The 22,179-nt window shown below is 47.7% G+C and overlaps 1 protein-coding gene across 3 annotated transcripts in view; it reads left to right on the plus strand.

Moving 5' to 3' along the window:
- LOC144150010 (cap-specific mRNA (nucleoside-2'-O-)-methyltransferase 1-like) overlaps positions 1 to 22,179 on the plus strand; it is a 267,529-nt gene that overhangs the window by 202,152 nt on the left and 43,198 nt on the right. For all 3 annotated transcript variants that reach the window (XM_077681781.1, XM_077681782.1, XM_077681783.1), the window contains 5 exons: positions 1,992 to 2,064; positions 4,490 to 4,682; positions 8,783 to 8,901; positions 17,679 to 17,775; positions 20,595 to 20,727. In XM_077681781.1, coding sequence (XP_077537907.1) covers positions 1,992 to 2,064; positions 4,490 to 4,682; positions 8,783 to 8,901; positions 17,679 to 17,775; positions 20,595 to 20,727 — 615 coding nt within the window. The remainder of the gene's footprint in view (positions 1 to 1,991; positions 2,065 to 4,489; positions 4,683 to 8,782; positions 8,902 to 17,678; positions 17,776 to 20,594; positions 20,728 to 22,179) is intronic.

Genomic DNA, 22,179 nt, shown 5'->3' on the forward strand with positions numbered 1-22,179 from the left:
TATCTTTGTGCTCTCACACAATCATTATCACCTCAGTGGTTAAAAGGGAAAAAAAAATTTAAAAAAAATACAGCGCTCTTGAGAACTGTCGCACATCACTTTGTAGTGTTAATCTGACACAAGCGCCAGGCTATCTTGAAGGTGATAACGCAATAAGGCGCAGTGCATTTGGCAAAATACCGCCGCCGTATGTTGTCCAGACCCTACACGTCAAAGTAGAACCGGAAGTATGACCGTTAAATTGGAACTTTGACCAGTGTTGCATATAGTACATGCTACAAACAGTCTGTTCTTTCTACACGCCTGCAGCACCTCTGCACAGTGTTCACGCGGGGGAAAAGAATCACCGATCACTGTTTTCGAAGATTAGCACCGGCACTTGGAAAAAAGGCCTAGCACATGTGGTTGAGTGGGTAAGGACATACGCGAAGCTGATAAAATAAAGCGAAAATGTAACTAGGAACAATTACTAACCAGCTCTAAAAATAATTAATGACCAGCAAATTAGTCAGGCTCTTCTCAAACCCTTCAGGACGAATCAGGCTTAGCTGAAACTGGTCATGAAACAAATCGGATCGCTGTCCTGACGTTCCCCCAAGGGAGCTTTTGCATTTTTTATGATCTTAGTCTGGTCAGTAAAACGGCCGATATGAAATAATCTGATGACGGACAGCTGTGAAATCGAAAGTTAGACCAGCTGGACTCCGCAGAGCCAGCAGCAGATTGCACATAATGGACGGACGGAAAGTGTCCCCTGCTTCGGGCATTTCTTACCTGCTTCATTGAACGGAACAGGAACGGTGTATGCGTGGGATTGATAATGCCAAAATTCGCTGAACCTGAGTTATTTATTTAAAAAAACTGTGATGACGGCAGACTCGGCGTCCGGGTGCTCCACTGAGTGTATTCAAAGGCACCGTTTTTCAGTCTCACCGGAGTCGTGTTTTTCGGCAGCGTCCTTGTTGTTGACGGCTGAGCGGATAGCGTGCTTAGAGAGGCTCATATTTCTGGCAATAACGGGCTGTTTTTTGCCGTGTTCGGCAGAGTTATTTGTGCTTGGTTTATCATACGGGGAAACCAGCTAGCCTGCCGCTGGTTGCCAAAAAACAAAACAAAACGAAAACAATCACTACCGGCACTAGCTTGCCTTGGCTGCCGTGCCAATGAGCCGTTCTATTCCGACAATTTTGCCAGGCACAGTACCGCATTGTCGCGCGTATGACGTGCACTGAAATGCGAAAATTTTAGTGGCAAATTAGGGTGCGGATTATACGCACCCTAATCCTTTATCCTTTAGTGCAGCTTCACGGCAATGCGTTTTGTGCCATGAAGCTCCTACGCAGTAACACTGACTAAGCCTTCGATAGCTCTAACGAGAGCAGCGACACTGAGTGAATTGTGACTTTCGCCTTACAGTCAGTTTATTATACTTGCTAAATTTATGCTTTTTCTGTCTGCGTAGTGTGTGATGTATTGCTTGAGCAGTAGCTTTGGTGCAGCCTTTCCTGTATTGAATGTGCGGGTAGTTTGCGAGGATTTTGTTTTTCTTTTCCAGCAGGCTGAAAGTGGGTGGGCGGATTATTTGCAGGGGCGGGTTATATGCGCGAAAATACGGTAATTTCCTTGCCAAAATAAACAAACAAAAAGCATATCGGGTGCCAGCCCCGCTGAAGTCCGCTGTAAACATTTGTCAAAACAATTTCCGCCCGAAACGTAGTCTGTTGTAGCCAATAGTGTGCTATAGCCGGGTCCGTTATGAGCAGAGTGGACTCCACTTAAAAATTGCATGGGGACTAGACAAACCAACAGAAATGGTCTGTTGTAACCGGAAGTCCGTTGTTGCCGCATCCGCTGTAACGAGCATGGACTGTAACTTGCGGCTTGTTCCTTCTGGCCTGGTGAAAATGCTCTGCCTTCAGTGATACCAGATGTCAAAGGTTGTCGTTGTCGAGCGACCCCTGCCATTGTCCTCTCCCGTCCTTGCCACCCAGGGCAGCCATGAAGATGGCCAACATCGACTCTGCCTTCGACTTCATGTTCACCTCTCCCAAGGACGAGGATGGGGTGAGTGCGTGCTTTCGGGGATGGCGTGCGACGCAGATGCCTTTTGCGCACGCTGCCATAGTGGTGCTTTGATCGCTCCTGCTCGAAACACGTTTGAACGGGTTGAGCTTCACTGCTTAAAGGGACCCAGAAAAGCTTTGTGAAGGTGGCAATCAAATGCATTCAGGTGGTAGAACACGTAACGGGGGATTTTTGAGCCAAGTGTGAGCCCCATACGTTGTACGGATAATTTGTAAACAATTTTTGAAGATCGCTTTCCTCAGCTGACGCAACGGTGATCGAGGCTGACGCAACGGCGAGGCACCCCCCTGATTCGGCCGATCATCGGTCACCGGCAACGTCACTGCCATTGGCTTCCGGCTGCTCTTCCTCCTTCCTGTGCGATCCCGAGGCAAAGGCGGGTCTGCAGTGGTGGACGCGTGCCTAGGCGCAGGAATGTAGCTAGCGGAGAACGGAAGTCGAGCGTCGCGATGTCACATGGCTATTCCCAGTGTTTCCAGCTGCTTTGAAAGAAGCAGAGAGGGAGGAGGAATCGATCGGCAAGGGGGGAGAGGTGCACTTAATTGCTTCTGGTGCAGCTAATACTGAATGTAGATCAATGTTTCCGACGGCATTGCATCGCTACATCGGTGCTGCCAGACAATAAAGGCCTTTTGTAACTTTTACAAAAGGCTTTTCTGGGTCCCTTTAAGCTTCATCCGTTAGTCTGGGCAGTTGTCGCGAGAGGGCGAAATAGAAGAAGAAGAAAAAAAATGGCCGGTATCTACCCTTTACGTTTGCGAAGTACATGCCTCCTTTCTCTTTCCCGCTCACCTTTCATGCTGTTCCTCTCCCATCTCATTCCTCCAAAGATAACACGCTAGAGGTTTGCTCAAGGCAATTTGAATTTACCGCCTTCCACTGCTACAAGTCGGGTGCCTCGATGCCAGCGCTGCCGTACGGCGGAAATGCGTGGAATCGAGGCACTTTACTACAAGGTTTATAGAACCACATTGCCCTACTCCACGACCGTTCCAAGTGGAACGTGGAACCTATCTAGTGGAACCTTTCATTACTGTTGCCGTTTGATTTTGTAAATGCCGCGAGGAGGTAGCGCTGGCAACAGAAGGCGACGGTTACCTGCACTTGATGTAGTATATCATTTGCTGTCGCAAAAACCAAAAATCTATGAATTTTTCATCAAGGAACACTGCAAATATCACTTATGGGTTGATTTGATTTTCTTTCTTGTATCTGCGTAATGTCTTGTTCTTGTTCAACAACGTTGACAAGTGTGAACATCAACACCAGACTTAGACATTTAAATTCGGCAGTGGGTGTACAAGACTGTTGCGCAGCTTCTGTTTCACTTTGGCCGGGGGGGCTGAATCGAGTCCCAGATAGACAGACCAAAACTTCCGTGTTTAAGTATCCCAAGAAAGATTGTCGTCTTTACACATTGGGGGCCAATACACTCGGTCAGTGTTGAACGCCAGCGAAGTTGTGGTTGTGCTCGCAATTCGCTTCCAATCAAAAGTATGAAGGTGGTTGAACAGCACAGCTACCCGAACGCTCGGGGCAAAACCTAGCTGGCCAGGGCGACATCTGAAGAAGGGCTGGACGCAGAACGTGTTTGTTTGAAATTTTGGAGTGGAGCTACTTGCCAGCTAATTAGCTGTATAGAAAGAAGCCCGCGTTTTGACGCCAGATGGAAGTTCCGCAATAATTTGCAACTTCCCTGCAAAGTAACCAATTTCAACAAGTACCGCATAAGTCAGAATATAGGTCGAGCCGAAATATAGGTTGGCCCCCCTACCTTGCATCCGAGAAATGGGAAAAAAGTTAAGCCAATGACCAGTGTATAGGTCAAGGATTGACCTTTCGCCAAATTTCTTAGTGAAAAATCTGTACCTATGTTCTGACTTGTAGGTTGACGTAACTTGACGTAATGACATAGTCGTCGTCTTAGTGGACAAATGTCATTAAATTTGTTTCGAGGGCCGTTTTGTTTAACCACGCTGCCTCCCTAGACGACCATGTATTCAGAGCAGGTGGGAACTTCGCAGCGTCTACAGGATCACTCGGAACTTAATAATTACAAGTAAATGAAATTGTTTGTTTGGAGGGCAGGCACTCTTATTGGGGGTGGGTGGGAAAGGCATTCGCTAGTTTGTGAAGTACAAGTACAGTCATGGACGAATGGAACACAGTCACGAAGATACGAACCAGAGCATGCAAATAGGGCGATTCCTTTCCACACAAATCAAATTGATGCATGGCTTAATTACAGTAACACAGTCGGGAAAGGTGGCTTTCCAAGTGTACAGTAGTGTGCCAATACTCGACCTCCACGGAATTTTTTGTTTTTTTGCGGTTTGTGTTTTCGTGTTAGCGTTCCGTTTGTCCGCCAGTGCGCGTGTCCCCCCCTCGCCCTCTTTTCGTGCAGAGCCCCGTGCTGGGCCCCGAGGACCTTCTGTACTTTGCGGACGTGTGTGCTGGCCCCGGCGGCTTCTCGGAGTACGTGCTGTGGCGCAAGGGGTGGCAGGCCAAGGGCTTCGGCTTCACCCTCAAGGGCCCCAACGACTTCAAGCTGGAGGACTTCTTCGCCGGCTCCCCGGACACCTTCGAGCCCTACTACGGTACTGCGGGGGGCACTGAGCAATGGAACTGAAGATGAGAGGCGTTGTAACATTAGGGGGCAAGAAAGGGGGGCAGAGGGAGGGGCGTCGGGGAACAGACGCCTGTTGAGGACATGTTATTAGAAATTAGGGAGAAGAAATGGGCATGTAATGTGAGGGCAAGATAACCGTTGCTCGTTAAGGGGTAACAGAGTGGATCCCTAGGGAAGGCAAGCGTGGCAGGGGGCGGTAGAAGGTTAGATGGGCAGATGAGATTGAGAAGTTTGTGGGGATAAATTTGTCACAGTTGGCACAGGACTGGGGTAATTGGGGATCTATGGGAGAACCCTCTGCCCTGCAGTGGGCGTAGACAGGCTGATGACGATGATGATGATGACGGTATGGCGTGCCTGCCTCCCTGTCAGACTTGCGAGGAGGCTGTGCTCGGTGGCGGCTTTCAACGGCTGATTGCAGAACAGCAGCTGAACACCCTTTCTCGAAATTTTTTCGGCCGTGCTTGAAGTGCATCGGCCGTAAAAAATTCTGAGTACAAGCTTACCCCTTAATAAGCAAGGGGTAAGCTTGTAAGAGGTAAGGCGGAAGGTTTTTTGCCGGAAACCTGGAGAAAATACATTTTCTCCCTTAGTGTAGTGAAATATTTCAGTTAGAGTGAAATTTCAAGCTCATGCTTTGAATTCTTTGTGGCCCAGAAAGGTTTGGCGTGTCCCAGAAAATTTTGACAAAGACTGTACTTAAAGGAACCATGGAGGAAAATACAGCTTTCTTTAATTTGGAAGGGTTAGGCTTTAGTAACTCATAGAGCCTTATTGCAGCCACAAAAGACAATTCTTTAACCGCAAAAATGCAGTGCATGGTATTTAAGAACTTGGGAATTTCGCACCACATTGGCAGAAAGTGGCCAGGTGTGTTGAAAGAGAGGCCAGCCCTAAAAACATGCTTGTTGGTGGGCTAACTTCAGGTTAGCTTGTAAGCGATACGATTGAGCGAAGCTTACGTCGGCAGCCACCAGCAATAGCGCAAAGAAGTTTCTCTGATGTCAGGGGGAATTCGCCACAAACTGGCTTGGGGAGTTACCACTGGTGGATAAGTTTTCGTTCATATCTGGATTATTTCTTTGGAGTTAACGCTAAAGTTGGGGTCGTTGTAAGTTGGGCAAAGACACATCTTTATTGAACGAAACAAGTGCTTTTCTGTGTGGCCTCTTTAAGAGACTTAGTGCTGAGTTTGTGTAAACCTCAGTGATACCTGCAATACGCAGTTTAACCCATGCAATAATGTATTGTTTGACTAGCATTGAAGACATGGTGTTGTTAGGCCACCAAAGTGTGCCGTCAAGAAACCAAGCTGGTTCTGAATGTGTTTTTGTGCTGTCGCAGCGTTCAGACATTTAATTTGCACTCATCTCATGGGTGATATTCACACCTTTTTGTTCTGTTTTGTTTGTTCACGTACAAGTTTCCCATAACCCAAAGCATAAAAACAAAAAAACTGAGCATGTAACCAATTCGTTGTATAGTTTAGTCTGGTAAGGTAATTGGACAATGTTGTAACGGTCAATGAGAGAGTCAATGAGAGCTTGCTTCTGGGCTGGTTGGTACATTACTACTTGTAAAACACTGCGCTAAATTGACATTGACGGAGACGAAAAAATTAGCAGTAGCTTAGCTCGGCTATGCCAGGGTATACGTAGCGTGAGCTAAGGTTCAGCTGGTTATTCTTGGGTTTCCTGGTTGTCTAGGATTAGCTTGATTATCATGCTTACTGCTGCTAAAACGATTTCCAGTTCAATCCAATCCAATCCTATGCAATCCAGACCAGTCCAGTCACTGCTCCTCGCGCATGCGTAGCACGGCTCTCCAGGAGCCACGTGAAACGGCTATCAAGTGGCTCCGGCACAGCGTCAGACTTGGCTTCTGTGCGACGGAGGCACACAGCTGGCACGCGCCGGCGCCAGTGAGTCTGCCGCAGCAATGACGTCACTCCTCTGGAATGCACAGACCGGCGAATGTGCAGACCCAATTCTCTACACACCCGTACTCCAATACAATCCAACTCAATCCAATCCAATTCAATCCAGTCCAATGCTCCTCGCGCTTGCGCAGCAGGGCCCTTGAAGGTCCACAATTGGCAGGCCCGGATCGTCTCGTCCCCAGGCTTTCACGTTTCTCCCTAAGTGGACCGCATTAGCACACACTGGAACCCGCTGCAACCGGCTTCGCGAAGTCGGCGTCTGTAGCGCAAAGTCAACGTGTATGATCCCCCCTTCAGGCGCAAACGCACGTGAACTGGCAAGGAGAAGAGCACACAAGAGATCATGCCTCGAATGCCGGGCAGAGTGTTCTCGAAGGTCGAGCTGGCCGACACCAAGTGCTCCGCACAAACGCACGCTGGAGTGCGCTCAATATGTTTTCTTGGTGTTTTTTCTGGTAATGCATACAGCGGTACTAGACACTTAAACAGCTCTGCGGTTAAAATGGTGTGAGGAAGAGGGGAGGAAAAAAAAAAAAAACATAGCTCGATGTCAAGCTTGAGTCGTTCTTGCCACAGCAGAAACAAAAATCCGAACGGATGGTGTGCGAGCAGTGTTGATGAAGGAAAATAGGTGACCGGTAAAAAGCGCAAAGGCTCATGGGGACGTTGTCTGCTCCCGCCACTTCCGGTTCGAGATCTCGCCTGGCCTCCCGTATGCCAGCGGCTTTCTTGCGTGTGTGTGCGCGTTGTTTATTTGTCGCAGAGTGCTTACCTTGTAGAGGAGGTGCTAGTAGAATTCCTCGCTGTTATTTATTTAATGTGCGATGCATGAGCATTTTTTTTTCGGTGGAAACAGATGAACAAGAAGCGCACGCGCGTGTGAAAGCCACCGGCCTACGGGAGGCCAGGAGAGCTCTTGAACCAGAAGTGGCGGGAGCAGACTATGTCCCCATGAGACTTTGCGCTTTTTACCCGTCACCTATTGAGTTCATGGCATCAACCTCCATTGTATTCACCACCACCATCATCATCATCATCATCATCAGCCTGTCTACGCCCACTGCAGGGCAAAGCCTCTCCCATAGATCTCCAATTGTACCGGTCCCGTGCTAACTGCGACCAATTTATTCCCACAAACTTCTTGACCTCATCTTCCCAGCTAACTCTCTGCCGCCCCCTGCCACGCTTGCCTTCTCCAGGGATCCACTCTGTTACCCTTAATGACCAGCGGTTATCTTGCCTCCGCATTACATGCCCTGCCCATGTCCATTTCTTCTTAATTTCTAATTCCATTGCATTCACCGTGGAAGCAATGAGATGGGAGGAGAGGAGTGTGAGGGGGGAGAGGGGGAAAGGAGAGGGTCGTATGTGGCGGAGACAGCATACTGTTTTTTGACGATTACAGCAAAGCAACCAAGTAAGTATGTGACCAATCTTTTTTTGCAACTTAAGATGTGTAGCAGTCTTGCACACACAGCTTTCTTGTATTTTTAATTTGTTTATTTGCTTCTCTATGAAAGGCTATCATTGTAACTAGTGTCGTAATTGCACAATCCTGACGTGCACCGTGTTTCACTAAAAGTAGCCTTATTATTTGCGTGCACGTTACAATTTATTGTAACACTTAAATCGGGTTGTAACCATCCAGCGCCATTGCCATGGACACAGACATCCAACTCAATCCAATCCAAAACAACCCGTCTCGATGGGCACACCTTTTTCAGCTGTTGCGCATATTTTTTGATTAATTTATCAGACTAAATTATTTTTTAGAATTTCACGAGAAAACTTACCTCCGTGTTACGATCTGGAAGACGTTAGAATTGTGCAAATACCACTACCAATTCTCCGTGGCTTTGTGCTGAGCAGTGCAATATCTTAGTCAGTGAGCCACTTCACAGTGTTAGTGACATGATTTAGCAGTGTTTGTGTAGCCCCCCTCGTCAAGCTCTGTGCAGTCAAACTTTCGTATTCAGTGAATGGATGAATATGAAACCCCCCACCCATAAAGATAAATTGTCGTACGTCCTTCAAGCAAGCTGCCTTGCTTTGTGACTTGTGCAGTAAGACAGAAGAAGGCAGTGGCGAGATCTTCTTCATGTGCGGTGGCTGTCCTCGTTGGCACGCAGGGTTGGAGGAGCTGGGAAACTCGGGCGACATCTTTGAGCCCGACAACCAGCGGGCGTTCTCCCGCTTTGTCCGCGCCAGCACGGACTCCAAGGGGGTCCACTTCGTCATGGCCGACGGGGTGAGTGTGGACGCTCGCTGACCGAGCTCCGTTCACTGTGGCCTCCCGTGGCCGTTGTTCTGCGTTGGGTCGATCGTCTGTTGAAGCAGAATGGACGAGCGTGGTGACGCTGTGTTGCAGAAACTGCAGGTAATAGATGCCAGGTATTAAATTAATAAATAACTGCAGGTATGGCCTCGAAGTTGGAACTGCAAGTTCGATGGCAGGGGAGTTACCGTAATTGTGAAAAGGCAGGGTCTGAGGGGTACTTGCGCGATCACATTCCTTGATTGATTGATTGATGGATTGTAGGGTTTAATGCGCCGACGCAACGCAGGCGATGAGGCGCGCCGTAGTGGAGGGCTCCGGATCAATTTTGACCACCTGGGGATCTGTAACGTGCGCTGAGATCTCGTACACACGGGCGTTTTCGCTTTTTGCCTCCACCAGAAAAGCGGCCGCCGCGGCCGGGAATCGAACCCGCGACCTCGTGCTGAGCAGCACAACGCCTTAGCCACTGAGCCACCACCATCATCATCATCGTCATCAGTCTATCTACAACCACTACAGGGCCAAGGCCTCTCGCATAGATCTCCAATTATCCTCTCCTGTACTAACTGCGACCAATTTATCCCTGCAAACATTCCTATAGGGCTTACTAATTACGCACGGGCTTAAAAAGAATCGTGCACCAAGCGAAAGGTTCCACTAATTCGCAGAAATGTTCTAAACGGCTTAGTTTGCTGCTTTTACAAATATATCGCTTCTTTACTAAGATTGAAATAAACAAGAAACGTGTTTTGTAGGGGTGTGCAAATATCAATTTTTCAATTTCGAAGCGAATTCGAATAATAAAAACAAAGTTCGAATCGAATCGAATATTTTCCGAATATTTTTCGAATACGAATACCGTATTTACTCGCATAATCCTCGCACTTTTTTTTTCGGAAAAGTCAATGCAAAGTTAGGGGTGCAAGAATTCTGCGAAGAAAAAAAAAAAAAAATCCGGTGCAGTGTTGCCAATTTGCCCTATGCCAGTCCCGCTAAATGTAGCGGTCGTTTTTTGTATATGTAAGCTCAGTGTTGCCAACAGCAGCTATTTCTTTTTATTTTATTATTTACAACGTAAACAGTATCCCGTCGATCAGCGATCATGAAATTGCTGCCTTTGCTTTCTTGCCGCCTTTGCTTCCGGTCGTGTTCGCCGCCGCGCGTTCGACATCTAGCTCGCGTAGATCGCCGGTGAACAGCCGTGTTTTTGACGCTGGCGGCGCTGCCGGGCGACGTTCGCCGCCTTTTTGCCTACATTTCACTGCATGGAGGTAGTAGCCATGCAGGTTATTAGGGCGCCTGGATGGCCTTGGCATAGCCTCCTTTATACTTTATAAAGGAGGCTATGGCCTTGGATACACAGCGCTCTCCGCCGAACAGAGAGGCGGCGGGGGAGGGCGCGCGTTGGAGAGCGCGTGCACCATGCGGGTTTCGCGAGCAGGCAACTTTCGCCGCTGCAAAGTTGGGGGTGCGAGGATTATGCGAGGAACCAAAAAATCCAAGTTTTGGTGGCTCGCATTAGGGGTGCGAGGATTACGCGAGTGTGAGGATTACGCGAGTAAATACGGTACTTATTGTTTTTTGTAGAATTAAAGTTTTCACCATCTAGAGACACAAAAACTGCAACTTTATTGCACAACAAATCACACAAAGTAAAATCAGGAATTTCACAATACCATTGCACTCAACAGCTGAAGGTCTGCACTCACTTAAATGTGAACATGGAGAAAGGTTAACTGCTCCACATGTTCAGGGTGCAGTGACAACCTCCTGCTCGTCACGACTCCACCAGATACCGAAAGCAGCCGCTCACTTGAGACACTAGTGGCTGGCATGCCCGAGCCTGTGCACATTGCCGCGCGCTGATACAGTAAAATCTCGATGATACTAATCTTGCGGGACGGCGAAAAATATTCGTATCACCCGAAATTTCTATGAACCAACACAGACCAAAAAATTGAGCGCTGGAAAAAGTTCTCGTTTATTTTCTTCTCTTACTTTCGCGTGAAGAAATTCGTGAAAAAATTGAGCGCTGAAAAAAGTTCTCTTTTATTTCTTCTCTTACTTTCGCGGGAAGAAATTCGTGAAAAAATTGAGCGCTGGAAAAAGTTCTCGTTTATTTCTTCTCTTACTTTCGCGGGAAGAAATTCGTGATTTTTTCTGCTTTTTTTAACCCCCATGTCGCAAAGCAGTCCTTTCTGGAGCACGTAAAGCTTCGCGCTCGTCTCCTCACTCGCTGTGCCCAAGCTCACTACACGCCGCAACAGTCAAGCGTGAACCGCATGGTGCGTTTTTGCACGCGATTTGCACGCCTCGGCTCTGCACGCGCTGTATTTTCACACCCGCATCGACGATTTCGCGCCCGCGGTAGCGCCTACCTCGGTAAGAAAATGACGCACGACGCGCGCGGTAGAATGGAGGAGCCTGACTACTTGCGATGAGATCGACACAGCCGGCTTGGCTCCGCCGGAGATGGTTAGGCTTAGCACCCCAGCAAATATTTTACAGGCGCTTTCTAGCGGCGCAGATGATGTTTTATAGTACCGTTTTCGGATGCATTATCAGTTCCTTTACCGCACAAGCAACTTCGTGTCTCCCTTGAGCCGAATTTTAAAGAGCGGTTAGAAACGGTCGCTCGAGCGCCCACGCCACTTCGCGGTTGGAGCCGACGCCATGTTGACGCCACCGGCCACGTACCGCGCAGCGTGGGGGTGGTTTCCCGGCGGTGTCAGCGCGCGTTGGGCGTGCGCAGAGCATTTTCGCGAGCAGAAAACAACACCGATACAGTCTGCGAAAGCACGTACCGTTCGCCGTGTATATGCTTCGCCACTTTGCTGCTGAGACAAGCTCTGAATTTTTTTCTTTTTTTTTTAGTTTTGGGTAGTTAGAATATTTCGAACCATAAAAGTGTCGTTCGAATCGAATCGAAGACCAAAAAATTCGAATCGAATATTGAAGTTTCGAATATTCGCACACCCCTAGTGTTTGGTTTACCCAGCTTTCACTAGATGGCGCTAGCTGTCTAGCAAGCCGGAGTTTTGTTTTTGTTCATTTCAGTACAGAAGCGACGTATCTCTAAAATGAGCGAAACTAGGCCGTGGTGGACATTGACATGTATTTTTAAAGCTTTTCGTATTGGTGCACAATGGCTCTTAAGTCCAGGGGTCACGAAGTGGTACTTCCCATAGGAACGGTAACAGGCCATGAAGAGAAAACACAAGTTTGGTTCATTCAAAGGATTGCATTGCTAGAATCATGCTGACACCATTTTTAACGTAAACTCCACTCAAATAAGCTACAAATTAGGAACAAAGGAAATGGCCATGCGACCCACTAGCTCATTTCCCGCAACAGAACCTATGATGTCATACCAGCCAGCTCTGCGATTGGCGGAGGCCGGCAAAAGGGAACGCAAACTACGCAGGGCTTATAAGCTTGCCGAATGGGCTGTGTGCGATTAAATTCAGGCCGCATTCTTTTTAAAGCAGTAAGAATTGTGGGGCAAAGAGTGGAAGCTACGAAAGCACACGTAAACATTGAAGTACCGATGCGTATACTGCTGTTGGTACTGCGCGCACTATGCTTGGTTTAGCTGCACAGGACTGCGGGGCTTTGGGGTTGTCTCAGACGACACTGGCCAATTGACGCAAGCAACGGTGTCTTACGTGACCATTCTTGTCGAGCGAGCACTGTGTTTCGCGAAACGATTACTTCCTACCTGAACAAAAACAAGCCAGGTTTAAATACGGCCAAAAACAAACCAAAGGCAGAAAACGGCTTCCCGCGGTGTGGTGGCACCATCTAGGCTTCCTAACGGTAAACAAGGCTTCTCAATCAGCTGCAGAGCAATCAGTTGCTGTGATGTTGTTGCAGGCCACAAAAACACACGATTTAGCAGGAAAATCGAAATTTAATTTAAATTGATCAATTTCTCAGTGAATATAGCATTGTTGGCATCCGGACAAGCGCTGCGGCCACTATAAAACACGAAATATTTCGAATAAAACAAACTTGTATTTTGTCCTTTAAGGATGGACGTGGCAAGTAAAATACCTTTTTTTTATTTACGAGCCAAATCTAAGCAAATTAGCAGTATTTACGTAGCTAACTATCCTCACAACGAAACTGAAAATGTTTTCAAAATATCTTGTATGTGTTTTGAGTTACAAGACTGATTACCTGGAAATCGCATTAGGCATAATTAACCACCTAATTAGGTAGGAACTCAACTACATTTTTATGTCAGTGGGATCACGAAGTTGCATTCTGTGCCAAGAAGCTACTAGATTATTGCATTATATCCTTGAGGTACAATGAAAGAACAAGAAAAGTTTCACCTTCTTTTCAAAATCAGGAATGGTGAATACATTTTGAGTTTGAGCACATTTTGAGTTTGAGTACATTTTGAGTTTTGAGTACATTTTGAGTACCCGCCGCGGTGGCTCAGTGGCTAAGGCGTTGCGCTGCTGAGCACGAGGTCGCGGGTTCGATTCCCGGCCGCGGCGGCCGCTTTTCTGATGGAGGCGAAAAGCAAAAACGCTCGTGTGTACGAGATTTCGGCGCACGTTAAAGATTTCCAGGTGGTCAAAATTAATCCGGAGCCCTCCACTACAGCGCGCCTCATCGCCTGCGTTGCGTCGGCGCGTTAAACACTACCATCAATCAATCTGGTGTCACGTCACAACAAAAGTGAAACTTCTCTCTTCATTTCTGGATACCTAAAACAAATAAAGCAATAATCTAGTAGCTTCTCAGCACAGAATAGACCTTCCTGACGACACTGACATAAAAATCTTGTTGAGTTCCTGCCTAATTAGTTAATTATAATTGGGGCGACTTTGTAAATGTAATTAGTCTGGTAAGTCAAAAAGTATAGATGATATATTTAAACGGATTTCAGTTTTGTTATTAAGATAGTTAACTGCATAAATGCTCCTAATTTGATTAGATTTGGTGCGCGAAGAACAAAAATAGCTTTACTTGCCACGTCCACCCGTTATGTCTTTCTCAATCCCAAATACTCCCAATTTTAAGCAAACCATTGCGGTGAAGACTATTGCAGTTTTGCCGTTCAATGGGTCTTAGAACATTGGAAATTTTTGAGTACTGTATTTTCGCGCGTATAACCCGCCCCTGCATATAAGCTGCACCCCCACTCTCCGTTGACGAATAAAAAAAAATATATCCCCGCATATTGCTGCATATTTTATGCATAAAAGGATGGAACAAAGCTACTACTCAAGGAACATTACAGATTTGTGTATGCAAAAGAACTTACCTAGCTGGCTGCCTAACTAGATGACTTGCCGCATACATTTTTTCAGGTTGGTATATTGTTGAGTGGCGTGTGCAAAATAAGCACTGTCACTGTGATAACAATGGTTTAGTCTATATTGCTGCTGTAGGGGCGTGACGGCCCAGTGCGCATTGCGGTGAAGCTGCACCAAAGGGAATACATAGCATATAATCCGCATTGTTAGTTCACCCCTGAAATTTTCGCATTTTTGGTGCGGGTTATACGCGCGAAAATATGGTATTTGGCCAACGTAGGTTGGCTGCGTCGCGCGACAGGCGGACTTCCAAACCCTGTGGTGTGCCTTTTTTGCACGACGCCAATGCTACGCATGACAGCCTAACTTCACGAGCAAGCTTTGTGGGAAATGAGTGTATGTGAAACTTGTGGGGGGGGGCAGTGGTACTTGTGTAAAATCCATAAGTTGACGGGGTGTTTCTTCTCTATGTAGGGGCATGAGTGAGGCGTCAAAAGTTGTTCCTGGTTGGCTTGCAATTAGGTCATACGAGGCCATGCCAGCTGCCAGCATGCCCTGTGTGTTTTCAGCGAATGTGGGGGGGGGGGGGCACTCAAACATACTGTTTCATATATTCACACAGTGTTGAGGACGAACCTGCATTTCTTCATGGCAATACATGCCAAGCTTTCATTCCACCGTTTTGCCCTCTCGTCATTAACTTTCGTTTTTATGTTTTGGCAGCATTTTCTTATCAAGCACTAGAACATGAGCAGTCAGATGATTATGTCCTGGCTGCCTAAACTATCTTTATTTTTCTGCCTATGTTTTAGTATGTCTGCACGCAGCGAAGCAAATGTATTTGTGTTTTTAAGCACGGGCTTCGATTTGAAATCAATTTTCGCCGTATTTACTCACATACTGAACCCTGCCCCCACTTTTCTTCTTGAGAATTTAGTTTTTTGTCACCTTGAATAAAGAATGCAGTGGGAATATCTCGGCAGGGTTGCTGATGCCATAGACGATCGCGGTAACTTGATATCATGCTACAGTTCGTGCAGAAATGCTACAAACACATTCCAACAAAAACTAATCTTAGCAGTAGCCAGAGATGTGAGTGCGAATGCCGTGGCTCACAATTTAAAAATTGCGCGCTCACGGAGCGCTACCTGCTGAACGTAAAACAAACCTTCTTGCACCATAGAAACGTTGCAGGGTGCGAACAAAGCACAAAACATACTCTGCAGTCTTTCCCTGCTCTTTGCTGTTCCGGCCGGTTTTGGGCGGCGTGCGAACAAAGCACTAAACGCACTCCGCACTCCTCTGCTCTTGCTGTTCCACAACATCGCCATTATGCTCCGTGGTTTTGTTGTTCAGCTGTGTTCTGACCTTTATTTCTGCTCTTGGTGTAGGTACAATGGGCCAGTACATGAGCTGCACAGCCAGTTTTAAACTGAAGGTGGTGGAGCATGCGTTGATGCATATGCATGAAAACTTCGCGGCTGGGCGGAACTTCCGTGTTGACCCAGTGTGTGTATGCTACGGGCGAAACGAGAGGTTTTTGGGCGGTGAACAGGGATCGCCGTGTGTTTCGTAGGCGCAAAGTGGGGAGGTTTCCCGGTGTCGGAAAAGATATTTTGGAGTGCCTTGACGGCACAGAAGACAGTGCCGACAACAAAAGTGCAGCCGCAAGCGACTTCAGCGAGGAGGGAAGCTCCATGGCAAGTAGGGGGCCACTGGCATGTTCAGAATAAAAAAGAAATTTGATTACATAATTACCTACGTGTTTCTACGAAAATGGTAAGGCACTGACAGCGCTTCTCTTAGCAACTTTATTGTATGAGAAAGTTCAACTTTTGAAAATCCCACAATTTTTTTCCTTGATGATTCCCCAAATTCATGCCGAATTTTCAAAAAGAAAAAAAAAAAAAGTGGGTACATTGCGCGAGTAGATACGGTACTATTCGTCTTCAACTCAGTACAGTACTACATATTCGTCTTCGTCTTCAATTCATTCGTCTTCAAACTATTCAACTCAGTTTGCAGGGCCAAATTTATTATATGCACACTTCTATATTTTACTGCGGCAAAACCCATGTTTTAACAGATTGCTCCACATGATCCTTTATATGCCCCCTCCGTCTGAATGTGACTGAGTTGAATTTAACCCTTTCACTGACGATTTTTTTTTTTTTTTTATGGCTGGTCCTCACTCACTGCTGATAATTTTCCTCCCCCCCTCCTCCCAGGTTAGCAGAGTTGAAATTTTAGGCTCGCGCAACAATGCTCTGCGGCACATGTAAACAGTTTATTAAGGATTACCCTGCAAAATTGCAACGCTGTGCGGAATATAAACAAATTATTAACTCATTACAGAAATAATTACGGGCTAATTAGGGTGTCAAGGTGTTTGGGAAAACATTTTAGTGTGATATTCTTCAGAACACAGCACCACACAAAGCTGCCACTGGCAGCTGCCATGCAGAAAGTGACATTCCCTTTTACAGCATTGGTCACATGTGAGTCGCCAGGGCCAGCACGTTTGAGGAAACTTGCACTCTATGTATGGTTGGAAATTAACGTGAGAGGATCTATGCGTTTCTGTGACCTTTGAATCGATGGGACGACGCGCCCACAATATTTTTTTTTTTTTTGCACAAGTTGTCAGGGAGTGGCCTGGACTAGGGTCACTAAATAAGGCTACAGAGTATCGGCACTATTATTTCCTATTGTTCCGTGCCACCGCCGTGATCATTGGTCAGTTCGCATCACGTGACATTTGTTTACATTGCGACGGTTCATGGGCACCGCCTATTTGTTGTTGATGCATTCTCTGTCGGTCAACTGTGGTATTCTCAGCTTGTACTCCCTGCTCTGCGGCTGCGCGTGACTGGCGTCGTTCCGAACGTGAATCAAAGATAACGCGCTTTGCAGCCTTTCAGCTGCAGGAGTGTGTACGAAGATGCCGTGTTGGTGCGTTTTCGGCTGTGTTGTTTACAAATGACCCCGTCAAAGTTAGCGGTGAGGCCAGTCAGTCAGTCAGTCAGTAAACTTTATTGATGGGAAAGAGGGGGAGGGAAGGGTAAGGTGGGGCTAGAGAAGTGAGTGGAGCCCTCTTTCCAGGGCCCCAGTTTCAGCTGCCCCGATCTTCGCTCTCAGGATCAGCTCTCGCTGAGTCCCGAGGGCGGAGTTAGACATGGGAGGCAGCGGTGAGGCCACAGAAGCGGCAATCTGGCAACACTGATAAACACCAAAAGGGCCGCCGTTGCTCACCTGCATGCCTCAGTGACGGTACTCTGTATCTTATCTAGTGACACTGGCCTGGACGTCAGGTGACAAGGCAGCCCGAGTGTACTAGAGCGTGACAGGGAGTGTGTGTGTTGGTGTGTGTGGTTGCCCGAGTTACCTCCGGAGTGGCTGTGACAGGGTTGACAATAAAAGAACAAACGCATATCTCTCTCTGTTTTTGTTCTTTTTCTTTTCTGATTACGTGCCCAGGGCTTCTCTGTTGATGGCCAGGAGAACATCCAGGAGATCCTGTCCAAACGGCTTTACCTGTGCCAGTTCTACACGGCGCTGTCTATCCTAAGGACAGGTGAGCGGGGATTGCGAGCTTTTCACTTGTCCCGTCCCCCAACTTTCTGCGTGTTTGGTTTTTCAGCTGTCGCGTTTATCTCTTCGTGTAACAGGAGAGTGTCCTTTTTTTTTTCCTGTCCAGATAGAATTTGTCCTTTTTTTTCCTCCTGTCCAGATAGAATTTTCTTGTGTGGCTTGCTCGCAGTTCTTTAGTGAGCTGTAGTGGTTACTTTTTGTGTTTCCTATTCTAGTGAGGCTACATGGATAGCCACATTCTCAATGGAGAGGGAATGCAGCGTGTTGAGGCTGTTTGTCTTTGATGAACCATACAAACTGTTCTCTGGTGTCTAGCTTTTTTATTCATTCGGAAATCAGTGACAGCACATGTGCTAGACAACAGGTGCAAATGAGGAGGTTATGATCGTCCCCCCCTCCATTATTGGATCCTAAGGACCCTTTGAAACAATAGCGATGGCATCGCAATCTGCCATCTTGATGAGCACACACCGTTATCATCATCATCAGTGGCAGCACCTGGGCTGAAGTGTCAGCGGTGCCACACTTATTTTTCGGTTTGCCGAGTCCGAGTTTTACTAGTGGTGACCCGGAGTTGTGGCTGCCACACTGGACATAGGGGCCAGGGTTGAACATGGCAGTGTGGAGGTCGTCATAGGAGCTCGTGACAGGCGGTGGTGTGGCGAGAACGCAGGGAAGTTCAACCAAGACTGTTTCCCAGATGATGGAGTACTCGAGTGGCTGTATTGGGACGTGCTCTCGAGCTTGAAAGTGCTAGAAAGTGAAAGGGCTCTCGAGCTTGAAAAAATTAAAAACTTGCTCACAAAGTGTGACCACGAATGTGGACAGGTGAAACCATTCCGAACAAGGCGTGTCTAACCAATCACGGGGCTAGGATGACGGGATAAAACGATTCATCTCCACTAACGCGAAACCTGGAGAGGGGTGAAGCACGCAGTGTATCAGTCTATTCAAACATTGCAAGTCTTTCTCTTGCCACACGGTGTGCGCCGTTCGGGCGCCGGAGAAGTGCCGGTGAGAGGAGCATTGGCGCGCTTGCTGAGGCGGTGGCGTCCTCTCTTGCGTTGAATGGCATGTAAGCAATTCGCATGCCCCGTCTGCCCCAGTTTGGGGTAGTGGCAGGGGTCAGTGCGAGTGCAGTACAATGCCTGCGCCTAGCCCTGGGGGCTGGTCCCCGGTAATCGAGGCCCCAGCGCCAGGTAAGAATGCCTTCTCTTGCTGCGACCGACCACCCAACCCGATTAGGCCTACCGTTAAGAGCCGGTGGGTACCTGAGTGTAACGCAAATTGTAGCCTGTCTACAAACAGTTTCTGCGTGTGCTTGACAATTGCTGAACAGCGGTGACAAGCAAACGCCCACATGCGCGGTCGTGTTGTATCGGTGTGGCATTGTGTGGTACCACTGACGCTCAAGACCATGCACCACTGATGATGACCGCAGGGTTCGTACAGGTCCTTGAAAACCCTTGAAATTGAAAATTCAGCTTTCAAGGGCCTTGAAAGCCTTGAATTTTTTTCCTTCTTCTTGAAAACCCTTGATTTCCTTGGGCAATGAAGAAGAGACCTGGGTATGTGACCTGCTTTTTTATGGCTTATCGTTGTGGCCCTGCACACTCCCCATCAAAAAGAGGCTTTTTACAATTTCAAGCCAGCTTGGTAGTACAGGCTTTAATGCAAGGGCTCGTACAGAATGAAATGCCCGCATCGGGCTAGGGGAAATTAACATAGGTCCCCTTCCCATGTTAGATGCTGTTTTCTGCATTGCCTCGTTCTGCTATTCCTTCTGCGTGTCTCTTGTGCCCCACCAGGGCTATTCCCCACTGCGTCTTGAAAACGGACGGTGCTGGTGCCCCAGAATGGCACAAAAATGAGCACAAATAAGCAAGACTGTGAATGTGAATGTGAGAACACGGTCCGTCTGGCTCCTAAGCTTTGTTGGAATATGTTATTTTGACATGTGTGATGGCAGGCAGTCAGTAGACCCCTCTCCCCCCCCCTGTTGATGAACAGACGTTTAGGGGATGACAATGGCAGGAGGTATTAAGTTATGTTCTTCTTTACCCGAGACTGTGTATTGAGAGCATTTGCAGAGCTCAAAAAAGTTCAAATTGGCATTTTTTTGTAAAGCTCTCTCGTTAATTTTGCGGGTGGTACTAAACTCGACCACTCTCAAAGGGTGGAGTTGTTCCACAGAGATTTTTCTTGGGGTCATTTTTTTGAAATGTAAAGAAGCAAATGCTTTGTGTGTGAGCGGAACAGTAGTGGAACAGCTTGGTACACGTTCTCCCCAGCACCCTTGAAAATGCCTCAACAGGGCCTTGAAAGTCCTTGAATATCCTTGAATTCTTGTATCTGAATCCTGTACGAACCCTGTGATCATAAAAAGCCATTCGGGATGGGTGGTACTGGCCCTGATAGTAAATGATGTCGCTGCCACTACAAAACTACCTAATAAGCTCTGGCTGAGAGGCCAGTCTAGGTCCAGCTTTAACTTTGATAGGTAGGCTGTGCAGAGCATTGTTGTGTTTCGGAGTGTTGGTCTTGAAAATGCAAGGTTATGGCTGCAGTGAACCTCGTGGGGCTAGACAGAGGGCAGAAGCCGTGCACTTGTGCAGGGAGCTTCAGACTTGGAGGGGACAAATGAAGACGTAGAAAGGGTTGCGTTAAACACGGTTGTGTGTTCGTCTCGTTTCCCCCTCTTACTGCAAAAGCATGCTTCGTGAGGTTGCCTACATCTAGTGCTAATGCCTTCTCTCCTTTGTCGCCTTTCCTGTCTCTGATTAACCCTCACCAACCACCCAGGGGGCCACTTTGTGTGCAAGCTGTTTGACATCTTCACGGTGTTCAGCGTGGGCCTGGTGTACCTCATGTACCGCGCCTTCAGGCACGTCTCCATCTTCAAGCCCAACACGAGCCGGCCGGCAAACTCCGAGAGGTCAGTGGCCGGAGGCATGCGCATCTGTAAACGCTCTGTTGGGCCAAAGTGCCATAGCTCTTTAGAATCATGGGCAGTGTTGTATCTTTGGGGGGAGTGCGGCGGTTTTGTGTGGTGACAGATCTGGCCAGCACATGCACGTCTGGTACCTGTTCTAGGAGTGGCCAGCCTTCCACTCCTGCCAGTCGTACGTGTAGCTATTAGAGCGGAAGCTTTCTTAGTGGTACTGCTGGCGTCCTGTCAAAAAACTAAAGCATTTCCCCATAGAGCGGTTGGTGCACTCAAAAGCACTGATAAGATTGCTAGACACACGGCACGTGCGTGAAGCCGCGCTTCCATTGAGTCAAAAAGGTTACTTGAAAATCGCGAAAAAGCAACGGTTATAGGCAAGACAATACACGCGTCGATCATGAAGGAGGAGTGCAATAGTGTACCTTTCTCTCACAAACGACCTATTGGTATACAGTCGAGTCCACTTATAACAATATCCAAGTCCCAAGGAAGTATCAACGTTATAACCGATCGTTATTATGAGCGGGTTGTGCGAAATAAAAAGACGAAACAGAGCTCAAAACATTTTATTCGCACCCAAGCAAGGTCGTACTGCTTCTTATTGGCAGAAAAGAAGCCATAGTTGGTCACCTTTGCTTGTCACACACGTAGCTAGCGCATGCATTTTACAAGAGTATCTATAGGTGCTTCACCTAGCTGAGCTAAATGTCCTTGATGGAAGTGAACTGTTTCATTCGTTCGGCCTCCTGTGAAGTTCAATCTGAGTGGGCTGCGCAACCGCGTCGTCAGTGTCATCGCTGTCACCGCTGTCCGCTGCATGTATCCGCGCAACGATCGCCTCTTCAGTGAGGCACTCGGACGTTTCCAAAACATCGGCCCTGACGTCCGTTCCACGGAAAAACTGGAGGCAGTAGTCAAATTGAGAGCAATGCGCACGTTACACAACGGGCGAACGTGCGAGTGATTGGCGTGGGGACGATGTCAAAGCGGCAGCTCCGGGAGGGGGTTCGGAAAGGAGAATGCTTTCCTCCTCCTCTGGCTTCCCCGTAAGCGACGCAGTCGACTCGTTTTCTGAGGGGTGGAAGGGATGTGAGGTGCAATGCAGCGCATGCTGTCAATACAGAGAGCCAGCGGCAGCTCGCATTTTGGGCGCACGCTGGAACCGGATTCAATCGTTATATCCAATATCGCGGCTCTGGAGCGTTGTAATAAGCGATTTATTTTACCACAGAACGCATAGAAAAGCGGGCGGTTGCAGAGTTGTTCATCGTTCCATCCGATATATTGTTATAAACGGTGTCATTATAAGTGGACTCGACTGTAATGCACTTTTAATATCGAAAGGGAGGACTGGTGGTCCAAGTAGGCAAGCGCACAGAAGCCAACGTCAGCCTGCGGCAGCACCAACTAGTTGTGTGTGCAGGTGTGCGGGCAGTGTTA

This window comes from Haemaphysalis longicornis, unplaced genomic scaffold (assembly GCF_048455015.1).
Source record: "Haemaphysalis longicornis isolate Haplotype H1 unplaced genomic scaffold, Haemaphysalis longicornis Haplotype H1 scaffold_8, whole genome shotgun sequence".
NCBI lineage: Eukaryota > Metazoa > Arthropoda > Arachnida > Ixodida > Ixodidae > Haemaphysalis > Haemaphysalis longicornis.